The 18,299-nt window shown below is 41.7% G+C and overlaps 2 protein-coding genes across 6 annotated transcripts in view; both read right to left on the bottom strand.

Moving 5' to 3' along the window:
- fam98b (family with sequence similarity 98 member B) overlaps window positions 1-13,147 on the bottom strand; it is a 549,041-nt gene extending 535,894 nt beyond the window's left edge. Inside the window, exons 1-9 of one of the 3 annotated variants that reach the window (XR_014028881.1) lie at window positions 12,963-13,147; window positions 12,316-12,464; window positions 8,143-8,271; window positions 7,834-7,997; window positions 7,012-7,092; window positions 6,523-6,639; window positions 5,367-5,534; window positions 4,850-5,180; window positions 3,919-4,073 (exon numbers count right to left, since the gene is read on the bottom strand). Coding sequence is in view for 1 of the 3 variants with exons in the window: in XM_081348078.1 (XP_081204204.1) it covers window positions 4,947-5,180; window positions 5,367-5,534; window positions 6,523-6,639; window positions 7,012-7,092; window positions 7,834-7,997; window positions 8,143-8,271; window positions 12,316-12,464; window positions 12,963-13,000 (1,080 nt within the window). In the remaining 2 variants the exon portion in view is untranslated. Of the gene's footprint in view, window positions 1-3,918; window positions 5,181-5,366; window positions 5,535-6,522; window positions 6,640-7,011; window positions 7,093-7,833; window positions 7,998-8,142; window positions 8,272-12,315; window positions 12,465-12,962 lie in introns of those variants that run through there. The other 2 variants (XR_014028882.1, XM_081348078.1) reach the window with 2 other exon arrangements.
- Window positions 13,148-15,065: 1,918 nt separating this feature from the next.
- spred1 (sprouty related EVH1 domain containing 1) overlaps window positions 15,066-18,299 on the bottom strand; it is a 100,968-nt gene continuing 97,734 nt past the window's right edge. For all 3 annotated transcript variants that reach the window (XM_081394512.1, XM_081394509.1, XM_081394508.1), the window contains one exon: window positions 15,066-18,158. Coding sequence is in view for 2 of the 3 variants with exons in the window: in XM_081394509.1 (XP_081250635.1) it covers window positions 16,287-18,005 (1,719 nt within the window). In the remaining variant the exon portion in view is untranslated. The remainder of the gene's footprint in view (window positions 18,159-18,299) is intronic.

Here is an 18,299-nt window from a genome sequence, read left to right as displayed (position 1 = left end):
TCCACAGACTCTTTCCATTTCACAAACTTATGAGAGTGGAAAAGGTTCTTTAGATTTTCTGAATATTCTTCACATAAAAAATAAATAAATAAAAAATGTAAGAACTGTTCAGTGGAAGGTTATTTGCGGAGCCATTCTTCTGTGTTCTTCATCGCAATAGTTTCCTCTCTGATGATTCACAGTGATCTCTTGTTTGCTTGTTGTGCATTAATATATTTTTTCTGTTTTGTTCATGATCTTTGAACGGGAAACTTACATGGTTTAATCGGCACCACTTCACACCATTAAAACCCTTCTGTCCACTCAGGATCAGGGCTGTGAAGAAACAAATTACAAATACTCACGTTACTGTAATTAAGTACTTCTTAAATCAGACATTTTACTTTTTAAAGTAGTTTCAAAATTGTGTACTTTTACTTGAGTATTTTAAGTGATGTGACTGTACTTTTACGCCGCTACTTTCCCTCCGTTTGTGGTCGTAACATTCTTGCTTTAATTTTATCTTCATCCATCAGCGTGATTGGATAGAGAGAGAGTAATCGGTCTGTGACTCCCGTCAAATCAAACCTCTCCATTTAACTACAGCAGGAGATGGAGCAAACTCATGTGGGAGCTGTGATGGATGTTTTAATTAATCATAACTAACATTTATTTTCCTTGCAGGAATAACTTTCATATGTTTTTGAAACCTAAATGTTTCCAAAAACTTTAGTCAAAGTCAGTCAGTCAGTGAATCATCTGGGTAATGAATCTAGACAGATGTGTAAAGATAAAAACTCATGAGATTGAGTAACACAGCTTCTACCTAGTAACAGAAGGGTTTGCTGGATATGAAGAACCAATCATACTGTAGGAAAATTAGCGCATCCTTCAATCATCAATTTAATCGCAAAATCAGCATTTAATTCTTCCTCTAATTTAAAGGAACTTGTTAAGGTAAATGCTTACCTTACCTTAATGATTACTGCTGATGATCTATGCCTACAGGGCCCGAAATCAGGTGTGAGGTTGCGGGTATACGCGGCCCGTATGGACTCTACAGACTACGACCGGAGCTAGAGGTGAATGGCATAGTCAGGGGTTTTATCTATTTTATTACAGTCAATATATAATCCATTATCATTGCCATTTACATTTAATGTATTATAACATCATTCGCAGCTATTGACATTCAGGCTCTTTATCCATTTATCCCGGAAAAACGTTAATGTTGAGCCTTGGATAATGATGAATATTAACATGAAATTAATGAATCAAGATTTACCTCTGCTAACTGTCTCAAGACGAAGATAACGGTATTCTTACATGGTCGGTTTAGCTACGATGCGATTGCCGATGTTCTAAAATTCTTAACTCCAACTGCCCAAAACTGGCGCAGACTTTAGGCAACTATTGTCAACTCGTCTAGACTGCAAATCTGAGCAAAAGTTGAGGTGTATTCTAGCCTTAAGATGTGAGGTAAGTATTAAGGTAGTTTCAACGTAAAGAGCTGTGTTAAATTTAGCTAGTCATATAGTTTTACTATGTAACACAGATCATTCATATTGGCCACTTCACCCGTAAGAGTTGGAGTGAGCTGTTGTAACCACAGCGTGGAGAGGATTTCATAGTTCAGTTCAGCCTAAGAAACCTCTCCGTCTGTGAGGACGAACATGAGCTGAGCCGACTCCTCTTCCCCATCAGGAGGCTGGTGTTGGGGTGCAAGCGGAAGACACACTGGATGTTTGTGTCAGGCTAAAAATACTAATAATGTTTAGTTTATATAGCGCCTTACCCAAGCTCAAGGACGCTTCACAATAACAGTAAAGAACAAACAATCAGCACATGCATAATAAATGGACAATAGACATTTGCCCAGCCCAAGAAAAGAGGCTAATGGTTGTGAATTATGGAGAACTAATAAAATGCTTTTCTGGATTTATTGCCCTAGTTCCCCCCCCTCTGACCTTATCTGGCACAGAGCTGACCCATGTGAGGCGAGGTCACTCAGGGCCGGCTGGTGAACACCTGTATTTATACCTGTGTAATTTGATATACCATCTCCTTTAGCAAGGCTGACCCATACAGGCGTGTTGACGATTCACAAAAACTGGATTACTGTGTAACCCTCCGTTTGACAGTACAACTTACAATACATTCTATAAATATAAATACTATTAGATGTTGCATTTAAACATGTGGAATATGACGACATGCTGTGCATTAAAGCTTCTTTGGCCCTGTCCCAAATGGCACACTCCGGACTCGTGGACTTCCTCAGAGTCCACACTTTGGTGACGTCATGGAGTGCAGACCTATAGGGCCCTTGGCGCGAGTCCACGAGGGCGCATTGAGAGGTATTTTTGGGACAGACTCGATCGTCACGCCGGAAATAACGGCCTGGTTGTTGTTGGACAGGAGAAATCACGTTTTTGCGCTCCGACGTCTTATCTCCATGTCAACTACACAGCCTAATTTTACAGATCTATATTTTTATATTGTGCGTGCCACCTGGGCATTAGACAATAGATATATCATGCTTATTTAAATGATGTATACAGTTGTACATAATAATACATAATGTTCCATTTGAACTAAGATTACAATTTTAACACATAATGAAAATGTGCATGAGTTTCAGATGAATTTACATGTTTCAATATTCATACTATGTTTACATATGACTCAGTAAAGCCCCGACATTCGGTTCTATTTATTTAATGAATTATAATGCGATCGTATTATTCAACACACTATTATTATGTTTGAGACATCAACCACTGCTCGATGACCATAATGTTTGTATAAACTGTAGGTAACAACTGGTAAAATATACATCTAGGTAATAAAAACCGTAATATTTTCTTCTCAGCCATGTCAACAATTATCCGTGAGTGAAATCTCCTCCCATCTGTTGTCTGATTGGCCTTTCGCAAGGATTCCTGGGTAGTTAAAGTGCGTGGAGCCTGCTTCTATGCGGGCTTCGCGGAAGACCGCTTCAAGGGTACAAAGGGGGCGCTGCTGAGCACACTTCAGAGCGGTAAACTGCTGAATGGGACGGCCTATGGACTCGTAGACTCGGCGAGCACGCGCAATTCAAGTCCACGAGACCGAAAGTCCACATGAAGTGCGCGATTTGGGACAGGGCCTTAATATCTCGCAGCATAAGCAGTAACTCATGTGTGTCCCTCTAGTGGCGGATGGGTAACCTCTCGTGGAGGAACACTGGTGGTTCTGTGAGTCGTGCTTCGGCTCTTCAGAGAGGATGAATATGATGTTTGATTTTAACGTCTTCCCCTCTAAAATATAAGACAACTAAAAGAAACTGAAATCAATATATCCATCAGTAATCTCTTTTGTGTAGATAACGGTCTTCCACTGCTGTGCCGATTCATTGAAAACAATTACTTTAAAATAAATAACGTTACAAAAGTTAATCACTGACAATTTGATTTGTCGGCTTAAACCTTGAGTTCTCAGCCAGACTGAGGTTAATGAGCTTTATTACAAGGTCTGGTACTGTACTTCATTTTTCTGCTTCTAAACACTTTTCTGAACAAGGTTTGTTTCATCAACAGATGATTCCTTAGATGGTTACCTTTTTAAATGATTTATTGTTAATAATGTTGCTCATTAGTCATGACTCCTAACACTCGGCACTTACACAGCCGTAAGATGGGAAACGTTGGTGGCTGTTGAAGAGATTCCCTTTCCATATATAAAGTGATGAGTGCTGAAAAAAGCACTATATAAATTAAACAAATTATATTATCATCAATGACATTTCCAGCAGAATCCGACCTGACAGCTCAAATTATACATCATCATTATAAGCTCACCCTCGTGGATCTGAGTAAGAGATCCAGCGGGACCAGAATGCCAAGAACCCTGATTTGAGTCCATTTATACAAACAAGAAAAAAGCTTCATACCACAAAAACAAGATCAACTGTCATGTATATTTCATAAGAGTTTTCACGGCTTTATTTTTCATGGTTTTCGGCAGGCTTTTGAAGCAATGCATGCTTAGTAATCTCAGGTTTATGCACAGGCTGATCATGTAGGGATAGTTCACACAAAAATGAACATTAGCCCCTGATTTACTCACTCTCAACTCATCCTAGGTGTGTGTGACACTCTCCTTTCAGACAGAGTTATATTAAATGTCCTGGCTCTTCCCAGCTTTATAATGGCAGTGGATGGCTGGGTGCGTCCATGATAACAGTATCCCAAACAGCTTAATAAAGGCCTTCCGAAGTGAAGCCATGCGTTCGTGTAAGGAAAATACCCATATTTAAAACTTTATAAACTATAATCACTAGCTTCCGCCAGACGTCCGTACGCATCGATTTACAGTCGAAAGGCTAACCTCTGACCCGACGCACAGCGCCGAACGTGGAAGCGCAGAGGACAGAGCAACACAGAAGGATGAGCGATACGCCATACGACAGGAGCTTCAGTTGTTGCCCAGTCCTGTGTGTTTAAACCGCGAGAGGCGACTAAGCTTACGCTACTCCTGAATCCGACATCATGTGTCACGGGTTACTCTTGTGGCGTAAGTCGACTTGTGTAGTATGCGTAAAAACCCATGGCTTCGCTTCAGAAGGCCTTTATTAACCCCCGGAGCCTGTGGAGCACTTTAATGATGATAGATGCACTTTAATGATGGACACATGCACTTTAATGGGCTTCAAATTTTCACCAGCCATTCACTGCCATTATAAAGCTTGGAAGAGTCAGGACATTTATTAATATAACTCTGAGTGTGTTCATCTGAAAGACTAATGTCATACACACCTAGGATGAGTTGAGGGAGAGTAAATCAGGAGCCAATGTTCATTTTTTGGGTGAACTATCCCTTAAGAAAACACTAGTTTAAAAGAGAGGAAACAACATCTCCTCACAGGACGCACGTTAATGCGCTTCCCCGTCAGGCGAACCTTCAGTCATTCGTCCATTATAACACTGTCAGTGATAATACTGCCCACCTCGGCCTCCTCTCCTCCATCGGCCGCCTCTCCATCCCTCTCCTCCTCCTCTTCCTCCTCCTCCTCCTCCTCCTCCTCCTCCTCTTCCTCCTCCTCCTCCTCCTCCTCCTCTTCCTCCTCCATCAGTTCTCTTCTTCCACATGGGCATCTCCGGGAGAGGCGCCTGGATCTCAGACGGCCGTCCTCCGCGGTCAGGAACTCTTCCCATCAGGATCTGTCGAGTCAAGTCGAGTCAGCCTCATTTATACAGCGCTTTTACAATACACACTGTTTCACAGCAGCTTTACAGTGATAACAGGAGATTACAGTAACAGATTGTTTAGGCTTTACAGCAGCTCTAGAATAAAGTTATTGTCCAGATAAAGTTAGTTTGACTGACTGAACCATAAGCTGGACGTACCCGGTTGACGGCGCAGGCGGTGTGCTCTCGGCTGGAGCCGCTGCTGGTCTTCCTCATGAGGCAGACGTCCTCTCGAGCGGCGAGCAGATGAGCCACGCTCACCGACGACTGCAGGCGCAGAGAGAAGCGCTTCGGCTGATACGCCCGGGCCATCCGGTCAATCCTCACCTGAGGAATACACACACAGATAAACTCACAGCTTTGCTTTCCTAACACTCAACAGCACATGCATCTGTCTGCCATTTCTGTGAGGAAACAGATGTACAGATGTAGGCGGAACAACAGAGTCAGTGTCTCTCTCAGCTTCAGTTTCTGCTATAAAGCGGCTCTCAGTGTGTTCATGTTTTCACTCGCATCTGAACAGAAGAAATGAACCGATTTACACCTCAGAGAAGGCGGAGCCTCAGAGCCACACCCACCTGTTACATCATCACCACTGACCAGAGCCACACCCACCTATGACATCATCACCACTGACCAGAGCCACACCCACCTATGACATCATCATCACCACAGACCAATGGGAGTTGGTCACAATTGCAGTATATATATTGTAATTCTGCCTTTTTTCAAGTTTCTCTTAATTCTGACTTATTTTTTCACAATTTCAAGTTTAAATCTCATTATTCTCACTATTTTCTTCACAATTCCTAGTTTATATCCATTTATGACTTTCTTTGCAATTATGAGTTTATATCCCCATTTCGGATTTTTTTCTTTGTAATTAAGTCAAGTCTCCTTTATTTATACAGAGCTTTTCACAATACACATCATATCACAGCAGCTTTACAGAGATAACAGGAGAATAATGCAACAAAGTTTGTTTCTAGAAGAGAATAGCGTCACAGTCCGGGTTAAGTTCAGTGATGGCTCATTTTTGTTTAAACTAAATTATTAATTTAGTTCATATATATACATAGCAGCTCTGGAGATAACCGTGATGTCATCGTCCAGCTCAGTTCAGTTCCTATATAATGGTGTCAATGCAGGAGATCAATAATATTGTTGAATATTAAATGTTCTTATCTCAAAACATCTCAAATTCAGACTTTTTTTCTTCATAATTACAAGTTTATCTCCATTCTGACTTTTTTCTCTGATAAAATGTGTTGTTTAAGACAGCTAGCCAGTGTTTGTGCGGTGTGTGTGTCTGTGCCTTGGCTCTGTCGGACCAGCTGAAGGACTGCACCGTCACGTCCAGCCGCTTGATCAGCATCCGCCGCCGACACTCGTACTCCGCCGCCATCGCGCCGTTGATCTTCTCCAGCTCGCCCTGAACAGCAGACACACACACATCACACACACACACACACACACACTCTTAGAGCTCACAGCCACAGCTGGGTTACATCCACAAGTGAACCCAATCTTTTCAAAGTTTGCAAAAAAGGAAAAAACCAAACAAATGTGAATTAGGTGCGTTCCCATTATTCACATTAACTCTTTCACACAAAAATGTCCTCAAGTGAGCGTAAAAACTGTGAATTAAGGGATTTTTCTCCACAAAATGTGTAACTTCTATCTGTCGTTCCTGATGCGATCCTCTAAGCGTGTGTAACCCACGCCGCAGGAGTCAGGTTCTGCTGGAGCTCGGGGATCTGAGACCCTCGGCGCTGGATCATGTGTTCCTGCGGGAGAGACTCACCCATTGGTCGGGATGAAGGGAGCTCTTGAGCGCAGGGTCTCCGACGTGTGTCTCTGGAAGCGGCTCCAGCAGAGCCTCCACCTGCAGAAACACAACCCTTACTTTAACACTTCCACATGAAGAGAGTGTGTGATGTCTCAGAGATGATGGTGCTATAATAACACACTGTAAACGTCCTCTAGTCCACAGAGAGAGTGTGTTCAGCTGAATATCCCAGCGATTAACAGGTTTTAACTGATTCACACTTTGATGACCCGATAGTGACCCTTAACCCCAGGAGTCTGTCTTACTCTGAGCTGATCTCCGTCTCTGCTTTACTGGACTGCAGGAACTACACAATGTTCAATCACAATAATCTTGGATACTTTAAAGGGATAGTTCTCCCAAAAATGAAGATTAGCCCATGATTTCCTCTTCCTCAACTCCTCCCAGGTGTGTGTGACACTCTCCTCTCAGACGAACACACTCAGAGTTACATTACAACTGTCCTGCTCTTCCAGCTTTATAATGGCAGTGGATGAAGTCCATAAAAGTGCATCCATCCATCAGTGTGTGTGTGTGTGTGTGTGTGTGTGTGTGTGTGTGTGTGTGTGTGTGTGTGTGTGTGAGGTCAGTGTGTGTGAGGTCAGTGTGTGTGATTGCACTGCAGAAGTGTGTGTGAGGTCAGTGTGTGTGATTGTGCTGCAGAAGTGTGTGTGAGGCCAGTGTGTGTGAGGTCAGTGTGTGTGTGTGAGGTCAGTGTGTGAGATTGTGAGGCAGAAGTGTGTGTGAGGCCAGTGTGTGTGTGTGTGTGAGGTCAGTGTGTGTGATTGACACACACACCTGCTGCTGGACGGCACTGAGGGCGTCTGGTCCGGCTGGGTCGGGCAGTTGAAGCGTCTCACACACGACTCTGAGCTCCTGCAGACACGAGTCCATCTCCACACACACACTCGAGTGTTTACAGGCCTCCATCTCAGCCGCCTGCAGCTCCGACGCCACGAACACTGACAACACACACACACGAGAGTGAAACACACACACTCACACACTCACACTCACACACACTCACACACACTCACACACACTCACACACACACACACACACACACACACACGTGAGTGAAACATTCACGTGAGTGAAACACTCACAGAGGACCTTCAGATAATCCCTCGTCTCTCTGATGTCCCCGTTGGCGATCCGTGACGCCAGTCCCTCATACGGACAACAGCAGTCCTTCAGCAGAGCACTGACCTCCACTGCACATCTGTGGGGGTCGTCTACACACACACACACACACACACACACACACACACACACACACACACGTCAAACTAACAAGCTGCCCATTTATTCTGCAATTCAGTTTATCAGTTCAGAAAATACGGTCTTCCTCACATGCCGTGTGTGTGTGTGTGTGTGTGTGTGTCACCTGTGATGAGCGACTCGTGTGTGTGTGTGTGTGTGTGTGTGTGTGCGCTCTTTGATACCAATCTTTCATTTAAAAGTCACGTGTCTAGTGTCTGTAAAACCGCATTCTTCCATCTTAAAAATATATCTAAATTACGCCATATGCTCTCATTGACAAATGCGGAACAGTTAGTTCATGCGTTCATGACCTCAAGGCTAGATTATTGTAATGCTCTACTGGGTGGTTGCCCTGCACGCTTAATAAACAAACTACAGCTGGTTCAAAACGCAGCAGCTCGAGTTCTTACCAGAACCAGGAAGTATGACCATATTAGCCCAGTTCTGTCAACACTGCACTGGCTCCCTATTAAACATCGCATCAATTTTAAAATATTGCTGACATATAATATAATATAATGTAATATAATATAATATAATATTGCTCACATTATAGTCCTTCACGTCTATTGCGATCTCAAAACTCCGGCCAGTTACTAATACCTAGAATATCAAAATCGACTGCTGGCGGTAGATCCTTTTCCTATTTAGCACCAAAACTTTGGAACAGCCTTCCTACCATTGTCCGGGAAGCAGACACACTCTGTCAGTTCAAAGCCAGATTAAAGACACATCTCTTTGACCCGGTATTCATATAGAACATTATACATTTAAATTTTTCAAATCAGTTAAATGATTATTAGGCTGCATTGATTAGGTCAGCCGGAACCGGGGACACTTCCCATAACACCTGATGTACTCGTTACATCATAAGAAGAATGGCATCTATGCTCATGTTAGTCTTTCTGTTTATTCCGAGGTTTACTGAAGTCAGCCGGATCCGGGCCGTGTCCAGATCAGATGGAGGACCTGCGCCTGCACACACACACACACACACTCCAGATCTGATGAAGGACCAGCGCCTGCACACACACACACACACTCCAGATCTGATGGTGGACCAGCACCTGCGCACACACACACACACACTCCAGATCTGATGAAGGACCAGCGCCTGCACACACACACACACTCCAGATCTGATGAAGGACCAGCGCCTGCACACACACACACACTCCAGATCTGATGAAGGACCAGCGCCTGCACACACACACACACTCCAGATCTGATGAAGGACCAGCGCCTGCACACACACACACACTCCAGATCTGATGAAGGACCAGCGCCTGCACACACACACACACTCCAGATCTGATGGTGGACCAGCACCTGCACACACACACACACACTCACACACACCACAGCATCCGCACTGATCCTCACAAACCCATCTCCACACCGGCGAGACTCCGACCTCCAACCAGAGGGAACTGGATAATATTCTGAATGTTCTGATCCAATCTGACCTCTGACCTGTAACGCTGCCTGGATCATAATCATACACTGTTCGCTCGTTGGCCAGAGGAGAACGGAGCGACTGAGTCTGGGTTCTCACAAGGGTTTTCTCCATTCTGTCACTGATGGAGTTTTGGTTCCTCCACTGTTGCTTTGGCTGCTTAGTTTGGGACACTTAATATTCAACAATATTATTGATCTGCCTTACTTAAAGCTACAATATGCAAGAATTTTCTGCCACTAGAGGGCACTACATTCCAAACAACAGCAACGGCGTAGCTTGATGACGATGTGAAGGAGCGTGAAATGATGGGAACTGTTGTTTTAAACTCCACCGTGGATGTAAATCAGTCAGACGGGAATCGAAAAATCATGTTCATGGATGAGGTTAAGTTTTATTTTTATAAATGTTGCGTTTAATGACATGCTTTTTGTGGCGAGGGGGCGTGGTTCAGCGCGGTCTGTAACGGGAGAGAGAAGAGACGAGCGGGATGCAAGTAGATCAAGTGCAAATGACGAACACCTGTGTCTTATTGCTGTATTATTGGCGTGGAGAGACGCTTATAAGCCGCGCTGGAACGAGAGAGAGACTGGAGAGAAAACTGGACGCAGAGAAAGAAAACAACTGTTTTGTGCGTCGCGGTTGCCACGGTGAATGCGCGTTGTGCACGACTTTTGTTTGTTTTGCTTTATTTTAATAAAGTATGAGTCCCAGTCACGCCGACCCCTGTCTTCTTCCTTCCTGACTCTTGAACCTCATCACACTTTTATTTCATTAAAATGAATTAACCGCAAGAAAAGTAAGGTTTAATACTACACTGGTTATCATAGATGTTACTGTGTATGTCGAATTCATTGTTGTGATAACGCGGCGCAGTTTTACGTGTTCTAAACTAGGGATGCTCATATTGACCGTTTAACCGTTAACCGAAAGTAAAAATTTTGACCGATTAATACTATCAGTTAAACGGTTTAAAACGTTTTTTTTTAAAGGTTTTTTTATTTATTTTTTTTTGCTGCATGGTTTAAAAATAAAATACTATATAGCTTATATTTCTTAACTCACGGAGCGCGTCGACACGCCCAACCACACTCGTGACAGACATTTTTTTTCCGAGCAAGGCAAGCAAATTGAAGCGAGCGAAAAGAAGCACTAGTGCATCTGCGTGCATATGGTGACGCAAAAGTGTGTGAAATTCGATGTAGTATGCACTCCAGGCGGCTAGGTGACAATGGACCGGTGATCGGCGCCTTCACTGTCTAGCAGACTTTGCGTTTTTACCCTGTCTATGGTTTTTACCATAGATATCATAATAACGTTAAAGGCTTTATATGATATCTATGGTTTTTACCCTTTAGACGGGAACGCGACGGTGGAGCGTTTTTAAGATTACCACTCTGGAGGGTGGTTTCACTTTTTTGCGTTTTTAAGCCCCAAAAACGCCGTCGCTGTCTAAACGAAAGGCACATCTGATAAAATATTTTTACGTTTTCACCCGCGAGCGTTCTCGTGTAGGCTAAACAGGGCCTGTTTACGTAAAAAAAATTGCCAGTTTTTTTTTTCTTCTTTTTGTCATCTTAATTTGTTAATTATTTAAGTTTAAACAATATATTTAGTGTAGGCCTATTTTGTTTTTTATTTGTATTATTTATTGTTTTTCTCTCACTGTCAGAAATGCTGCAGGTGCGTGAAAATTTAAACTGAATCCAGGTTCTGTTGTTGATCTGTTCTGTATGCTGCTGTTTGCACTTTGCACGTTAAAATAAACCCTTTGATTAAAATAAATGTGTTTGTATTTTTTTAAAGGGTCACAGATACGCGTCAATTTTATTTGTATTTAAATTCAATATTATAATCTTTCTTATCAGTTAACGGTTAATAATCGATTAACGAGCGGCGGTTGTCGGTTGGGAAAATTAATCGAAATGAGCATCCCTATTCTAAACAAAAGTACATTCGAACATACCCACATCATTTGCCAAAATACTGATTAATCTTTATGTATAACACATGCTATATTTACATTGCCATAAACACCAGATAAACAATGTCAATAATGTAACGTTAAACACAAACCTAAAGCAATAATACTTCCCTTACATAAACATAACTGAATGCTACATGTGGAAAATATAAAATTAAGCATGCTTTGTCGACAGAACCAGCTGCAATCGGTAAAGAATAATTGTGTTCCATAACGACTGCACGACACAAGCTAATGTTTGTTGCTTGATAGACGCTACAACTACAACTTCCGCCTTTGTCCAGGACTCCACGCAGTATGAGTATGTGACGCAATTGACCGGCGACTCCCAGCTCCCCCCGGCTCTAACGCCCCGTTTCCTTGGTTAAAACCACAATCAAAGACGATGATGCAATTTTTTTTTCTAGAAACAAACTTTGTTGTATTATTTTCATGTTATCACAGTGAAGCTGCTTTGACACACTCTGTATTGTAAAAAGCGCTATATAAATAAAGGTGACTTGACTTGATGCATGAGAGTCTGCAGCAGTGTGACTCCTGTCAGTGTGTGTGTGTGTGTGTGTGTGTGTGTGTCACCTGTGATGAGCGACTCCAGTGTGTGTGAATCAGTGATGCGTGAGAGTCTGCAGGAGAGCCACGTCACCAGACTGACATATTCAGATGAGCTGAAGCCCCGCCCACACGCCGCCAGAAGCCCCGCCTCCTCTGACAGCGGCCCCTCGTACCTGCCAATCATCACAGGTTTATGCTTTCATAGATAATTACTTTATAATGGGTTTGGGTTAATAAACAAATTAATAAAAAATAAAAGGTAATTGCAACTTTTTTTGTATTTCTACCCTCTTAACATTTAAACTGGAGTCTCTCCACATGAATAATTAACTGGTGGTGAATAATACCAAAGACTTTAATTACTTCTTTCCGTTTCTTGAGGTATTTTGTGATTTCAGTTTTGATGCCAATATGTTTATTATATCACATTGTGGAATACAGAAACATATAAAAGTGAACATGAAGAGAGTCAGAACACATTATACTTGAAATTTGCAATAAACACAACACTTAACAACTTTATCAGGATACCAGAGGAAAATACGTTAACTTCTCATCAACGTGCAACAAATAAATACATCTGACCATTAAACATTATCATTTGATCACAGTTTCTAATCACTGTCATAAAAAACAAACCACATTTCTCATGCGCTTGATCTGCAGCTTACCCGAGCTGATCCAGGATGTCGAGAATATCGCTTTCCATCTTAAAGACGTTCACATATGATTAAACGAAAAACATAAATCACAATCATGAGCATCAGTGTTTCATTTAAATCCCCCCACGCGCGCGTCTGCAGCAGTGCGTCACTCAAACGCGCCCGGGAGGAAACCACAACAGAACAAGAGTTCCTATCCAAACACGGGTTTGTGTAATGTCATCTGTTGACTTTGGTCGCTCGAGATCTCTAAAAATACCATAATAACTATTTCCAATGCCGTGTAATCGTGGTTGTAATCCTGTTCCCACTTTTTCCCCCTTCAGAATCTGTCATAAACATCCTGCATTCAGTTTTGAGCATATAATCACACAGACAGACAGAAGTGTGAATATAGCAGCATTATGGAATGTCATAACTGATAAGCCCTTAAATAAGAAATCATTCAGTTAAAAACAGAAATGTAGCCATAATTTAGGACATTCAAGAGCACTTGATGATTATTTTTTCAGTGGAACACAAAAGGAGAGTAATGTTAAGCATGTGGGTGTGTGTGTGTGTTCGCTTTCACTAACTTTAACCCTACACTGGAGTGTAAAGTGTGTGTAGCGGGTTCTTTAAAGACTAAAGGTGCGTTCACACCGGACGCGAATAGCGCGTCAGGCGCGAGTGATTTCAATGTTAAGGGCTCCATCGATACGCATACGCTCCCGCAAGGCTACGCATCGCTACGCTTCGGCCGCCATTATGCGTCTATGCGTAGCAAAATGTGTCGTCCCAGTTTTTGATACGCGACGCACCGTTGCATGCAATACTATGCGTTGTTGGTGGGGGCGATACTGCAAGTATTGTACATTATTAATACGTCCGCATTTGTATGATAGTTCGTCTCAGTTACATGCAAATAAAATAGCGTTGGAAAATGCCTGGAGGGAGATTGCAACCACAATGGGAAAAAGTGTAGATAAAGTGAAAGCGGACTGGAAAAGTGCCCGTGACAAATTCACACGGGCACACAAGAAGTGGAAGGTGGCATGCAGAAGTGGTGCGGGGGGGGGCAGCTCAGTTTCGGCTACCCCAACATACTGACAGCTCTAAGCTGGTTGTGTGAGTTCGTGAAGCATAGGATTACAGAGTCAAATTTTTCGGTAGGCAAGAATAATCAACGTCGTGTGTGTGTGTGAAGTCACAGAGAGAGAGAGAGAGAGAGAGAGAGAGAGATTATTGTCCAATGTATAACAATATCAGTGGTGTTGATGAGTGTAGCCTACATATTGTGAATAGATAATAGTGTGATTTCTGAATGTTAAAAGTTGCATTTTTAGGGCTCTCTTACAGAGTCAACACGAGCGACGTGCTCCCTTTCATAGTCTGCACGTCGGACGCAAGCAACGCGGGCGATACGTGAAATGCAATACACCACTCACACAACAGGGGGTAGCAGAGGCACTGGTGAGTTTGCGGGTGATATTCAGATCAAAATAAAAGATCTGAGATCTTCCTCCACTGGTAGAGACTAGAGGAATTAAGACTAAAAATAGAAGATGATAAGGTTTTGTCAGTGACACTTTTGATATATTTATTGATACAAGTTATGTTTTATATAACGTGACTAAATTAAAAGACAAAGTCGTCAGTGAAGATTATGCAACCGTATTTAGAATATAATATAATATAACATGCAATGCAAACTAGTTTGGTTACAGCTCAAATGTATCATTCTCGTTCTATCATTCACCCTGCCTCCGTTACATATCTCTGTCACACAAGTGTTTGATCACCACATTTGAGTGATCATTGCAAAACGCTTATATATTTATTCTGTTTATACTGTGTATTCTATATACAGTACCCATCAAAAGTTTGTACACAACAATAGGAAAGTGTGTCCAAACTTTTGACTGGTACTGTACTATAATACACATAAATAATGTTACTACTGTATTATAATATACACATAATATCGGCCGATATATCGGTATCTGGCTTTTTTAATCGGCATCGGCCCATATCGGTCGGGCTCTACGTAACTTACTGCTTTGACCAGAAGTCTAGCCCAAAAGATGTTGGAGTATTTGAGAAAATGAAGATCATGTTAAATGATGTGAAGTTGTTGCCAAAACTGTGTAAAGGTTTATTTGAAAGGTCCTAGAAGAGGAGTTGACACATCAGAAGACAGAAGAAGCATTTACACAAAACAGATTTTATTTATTGTCATTTAACAATGTCTTCATTATTCAGTAGGAGCCATGTTATAACTACAGGACAATAAAATGCAATTCAATAAACATCTTTGTAAAGAAGAAAGCTATATTTTTCAAATTTCAAAGGAAAAAATTGAGTAGAAAACAAAACTTTAAAACTTGACAAGAAGTGAATTGGATACTGTAAACTAAGTGCAGTGTAGATATATGTAAACATTTAAGGAATTATATAAATGATAATAAAATACAAAAATGAACATCACATTTTCAGTGTTCAGGTTTGCAGAGTTAAAAGAGCTGCAGACTTTTACCACTGGTGGTGATGGTGACAGTCAATGGTTCCAGCACACAGTGTGGTCACACTTAAAGTGTATCACCACACGTTAATCTGTGTTCGTTTTTGGTAAACAGCACATATAGATATGTCAGGAATACATTTGCAGGAATACGTTTTTACAAAAGAAACGGCAGATTTTATGCTTGAGATTTCCTTAGTCAAAGTAATTTTAATCTCAGCAAGAGAGACATTTCTGGAGACATTTTCTGCACCAATTTACGGTGGAAGTGTCTTTATTTATAAAAAGGGAAACACAACATTCAGGTGGCAGGTGACGATTCAGAATATAAAAATATAATTGAATATAATGCAGTAATCAGTAAATAGTTTTCTTTTAGCTTAAGTAATTTTTTTTGGACAATGCAAATGTGTTTTGTCTATATATTTACATTGCTTTGCATGTTTTCTTATTGTGCCAAAAAACAAAACAAAACAAAAACTCTCATATCACTTACATCTGTTATTTAACATTTCTTGTTGTTTTCAGAACATTTGGGAGAAAAAGCAGAAAAAGTGATGGGGACCTGTAAAGGACACCTGTGAATCTCAGGCTTAGTAATAAGACACATACTCTGCTTTTTGTCTTATGACTATATAGACCAAACTCATTGCCTCCACCGAGGCTTGGCCTCAGATTTCAATAATATGTCAATGTACTTTGGAAGAGTATTTGGCTTAATTTCTGGCTGAACAATATCACATTTTACAACAATGAAAATAACACATGCCTTTCCTTCTGATTAGAGCTGAAGCAATGTGATAGCCGTGTTAACACAGTATAAACCCCTCGCCCTAGATCTGCGATTCTTGCCGATGGAGGAGTTTCTCTCCTTTGACTGCTTTAGCCAATAACTCTGCTTTATGTCTCATGTCTATCAAGGACTCAACACGTTCCTTCCAGCCGAGCTTGGCCTCAGATTTCTCTCCCTCGATAAGCATGTCAATGTAGTCTGTAGTGGAGAGAGGATCTGGCTTCAGTGCTATCTCTTTAAGTCTGTTTAAACACTTAGAAGACCTCTCCATCAGTTTCACCACCTCAGCCTGCACATCTTTATAGTCAGCCTCCAGCTCACCAACCAGTTCCTCAACAGTTATTTTAGCCTTTGTGGCATTCTGGTACTTTTCTTTCAGGTCTTGCACTGTTCGTTTTTCTTGAACTTCCTCATAGTCCCATCTGTACTTCTGATTATAATGTACATTCCAATGACATTTACTTGGACACTGAGTACAGTATCCATTTGTTATTGCCCAACAGCCTGCTTTATCGGCGTCATTTGGTATTCCACAGGGAAAGTGGCAGGTGACATAGCACTGCTGGCAGTTAGTGATGTAATTTCCACTTCCAGAAATATCTATTTTAACGGGCTTTGTGATGGTGACATCAAACTCAAAGTTTTCATTTCTGCTGATTTCTCCCTCATGCTCTTTTAGTTTTCCAGTCGTCTCTTTTATCTCCTCCAGCTTGGCTAACCCAAGCTTAACCTGCTTCTGCACATTTTCAACTGAAATCTCGAGCTGCTTTCTTTCTCTGAGGACCTCTTTTGTCATTTTTAAGCTTTTGGTGTCTATGAGATTTAAAGCAGCAAAGAACCTTTTCATGCTTTTTATTCCCATGCTCCAAAACATCTTATCAAAGCCTCCTTCATCATCATCATCATCCCCACTCATACTGTCTGCTGCGGATGATTTGTTGTCTGCAAACAACGCTGAATTATTGAATTTGAAGTGAACTGGCAGCCCACCTTTTGTTTTAGGACACGGGACACCTGAAGCATTGATTGCCTCTAGAACTGGTGGTTGCTGGCCGTCTGCGAACGTCACCAGAACCCGGATGTTTTCTGCCACATCTTTGCCAAAGATTGAGAGCACAGAATCAAACACATATTTCTGTGATGGTGTGAGTCGTGCTAAAGCAGCCTGAGCCACAAAACACACAGCGTCGATTTCACTGACACCACAGTCAGCAGAGAAGAGATTACGGAGCTGTTCTGTGATCATCTGGTCTCTTTTTATGCCTCTTGTATCTCCAAAGCCTGGAGTGTCAACAATGGTCAGAGAGCAATCTATTTCGAAGCCTTCCTGGTGGTTGAGTTTGTACACAGTGACTTCAGAAGTCTGACTTTCAGCTTGTGATTTCAACTGACCCTCATCAACTAACTTAAACCGATATGAATCCTCCCATTTGACACCTAGAATGTAATTGATCAGCCCATTGATGAGAGTTGACTTCCCAGCCCCAGTTGCTCCGAGAACCATTATGGTGCGGTTAGTTTTTTTAGTTTTAAGTTCTGACTCTTTACCTAAACTGAATCGCTTGCACCCATCAACATTGATTTGTTCTTCTTCCAGGGGAACTATATAAACAGGGAGAGCCCCTGTGTTGGATTTTAGCAATGTGCTTTTTTCTTTATAAGCATCAGCAAGCCGTTTTTGTTCTTCTTTCAGGGGAACTTTATGAACAGGGCGAGCCTCTGTGTTGGATTTTAGCAATGTGCTTTTTAAAAAATTCATTTTGAAGTCCTAAATTTACAATCAAGATGACCAAGACCAACCCTCTGAGGAGGTAGTGACTAGTTCTAATCAGAGAACAGTTAAGACTCCAAGTCTGTGCAGTACAAGTGTAGGTCTATGTCTTCTGCTCTGGAAGTGCACTCAGGTCCAAATCTGCAAAAGATGAAATGTACAAAAATAAAAATGCACAGAATTCGACCATCAGTTGTAGCACCACTGTGTGTTCCCTATTGCTACTAGTGCAACCTAATACAGACCAGATATCCCACTAATATTGAAATACCTAAGGCACAG

This window comes from Scardinius erythrophthalmus (genome assembly GCF_964197995.2).
Source record: "Scardinius erythrophthalmus genome assembly, chromosome: 19".
In the NCBI taxonomy this organism is placed as follows: domain Eukaryota; kingdom Metazoa; phylum Chordata; class Actinopteri; order Cypriniformes; family Leuciscidae; genus Scardinius; species Scardinius erythrophthalmus.
The sequence above is the reverse complement of the archived record's forward strand: the minus strand, read 5'-3'. Positions and strand labels throughout refer to the sequence as shown.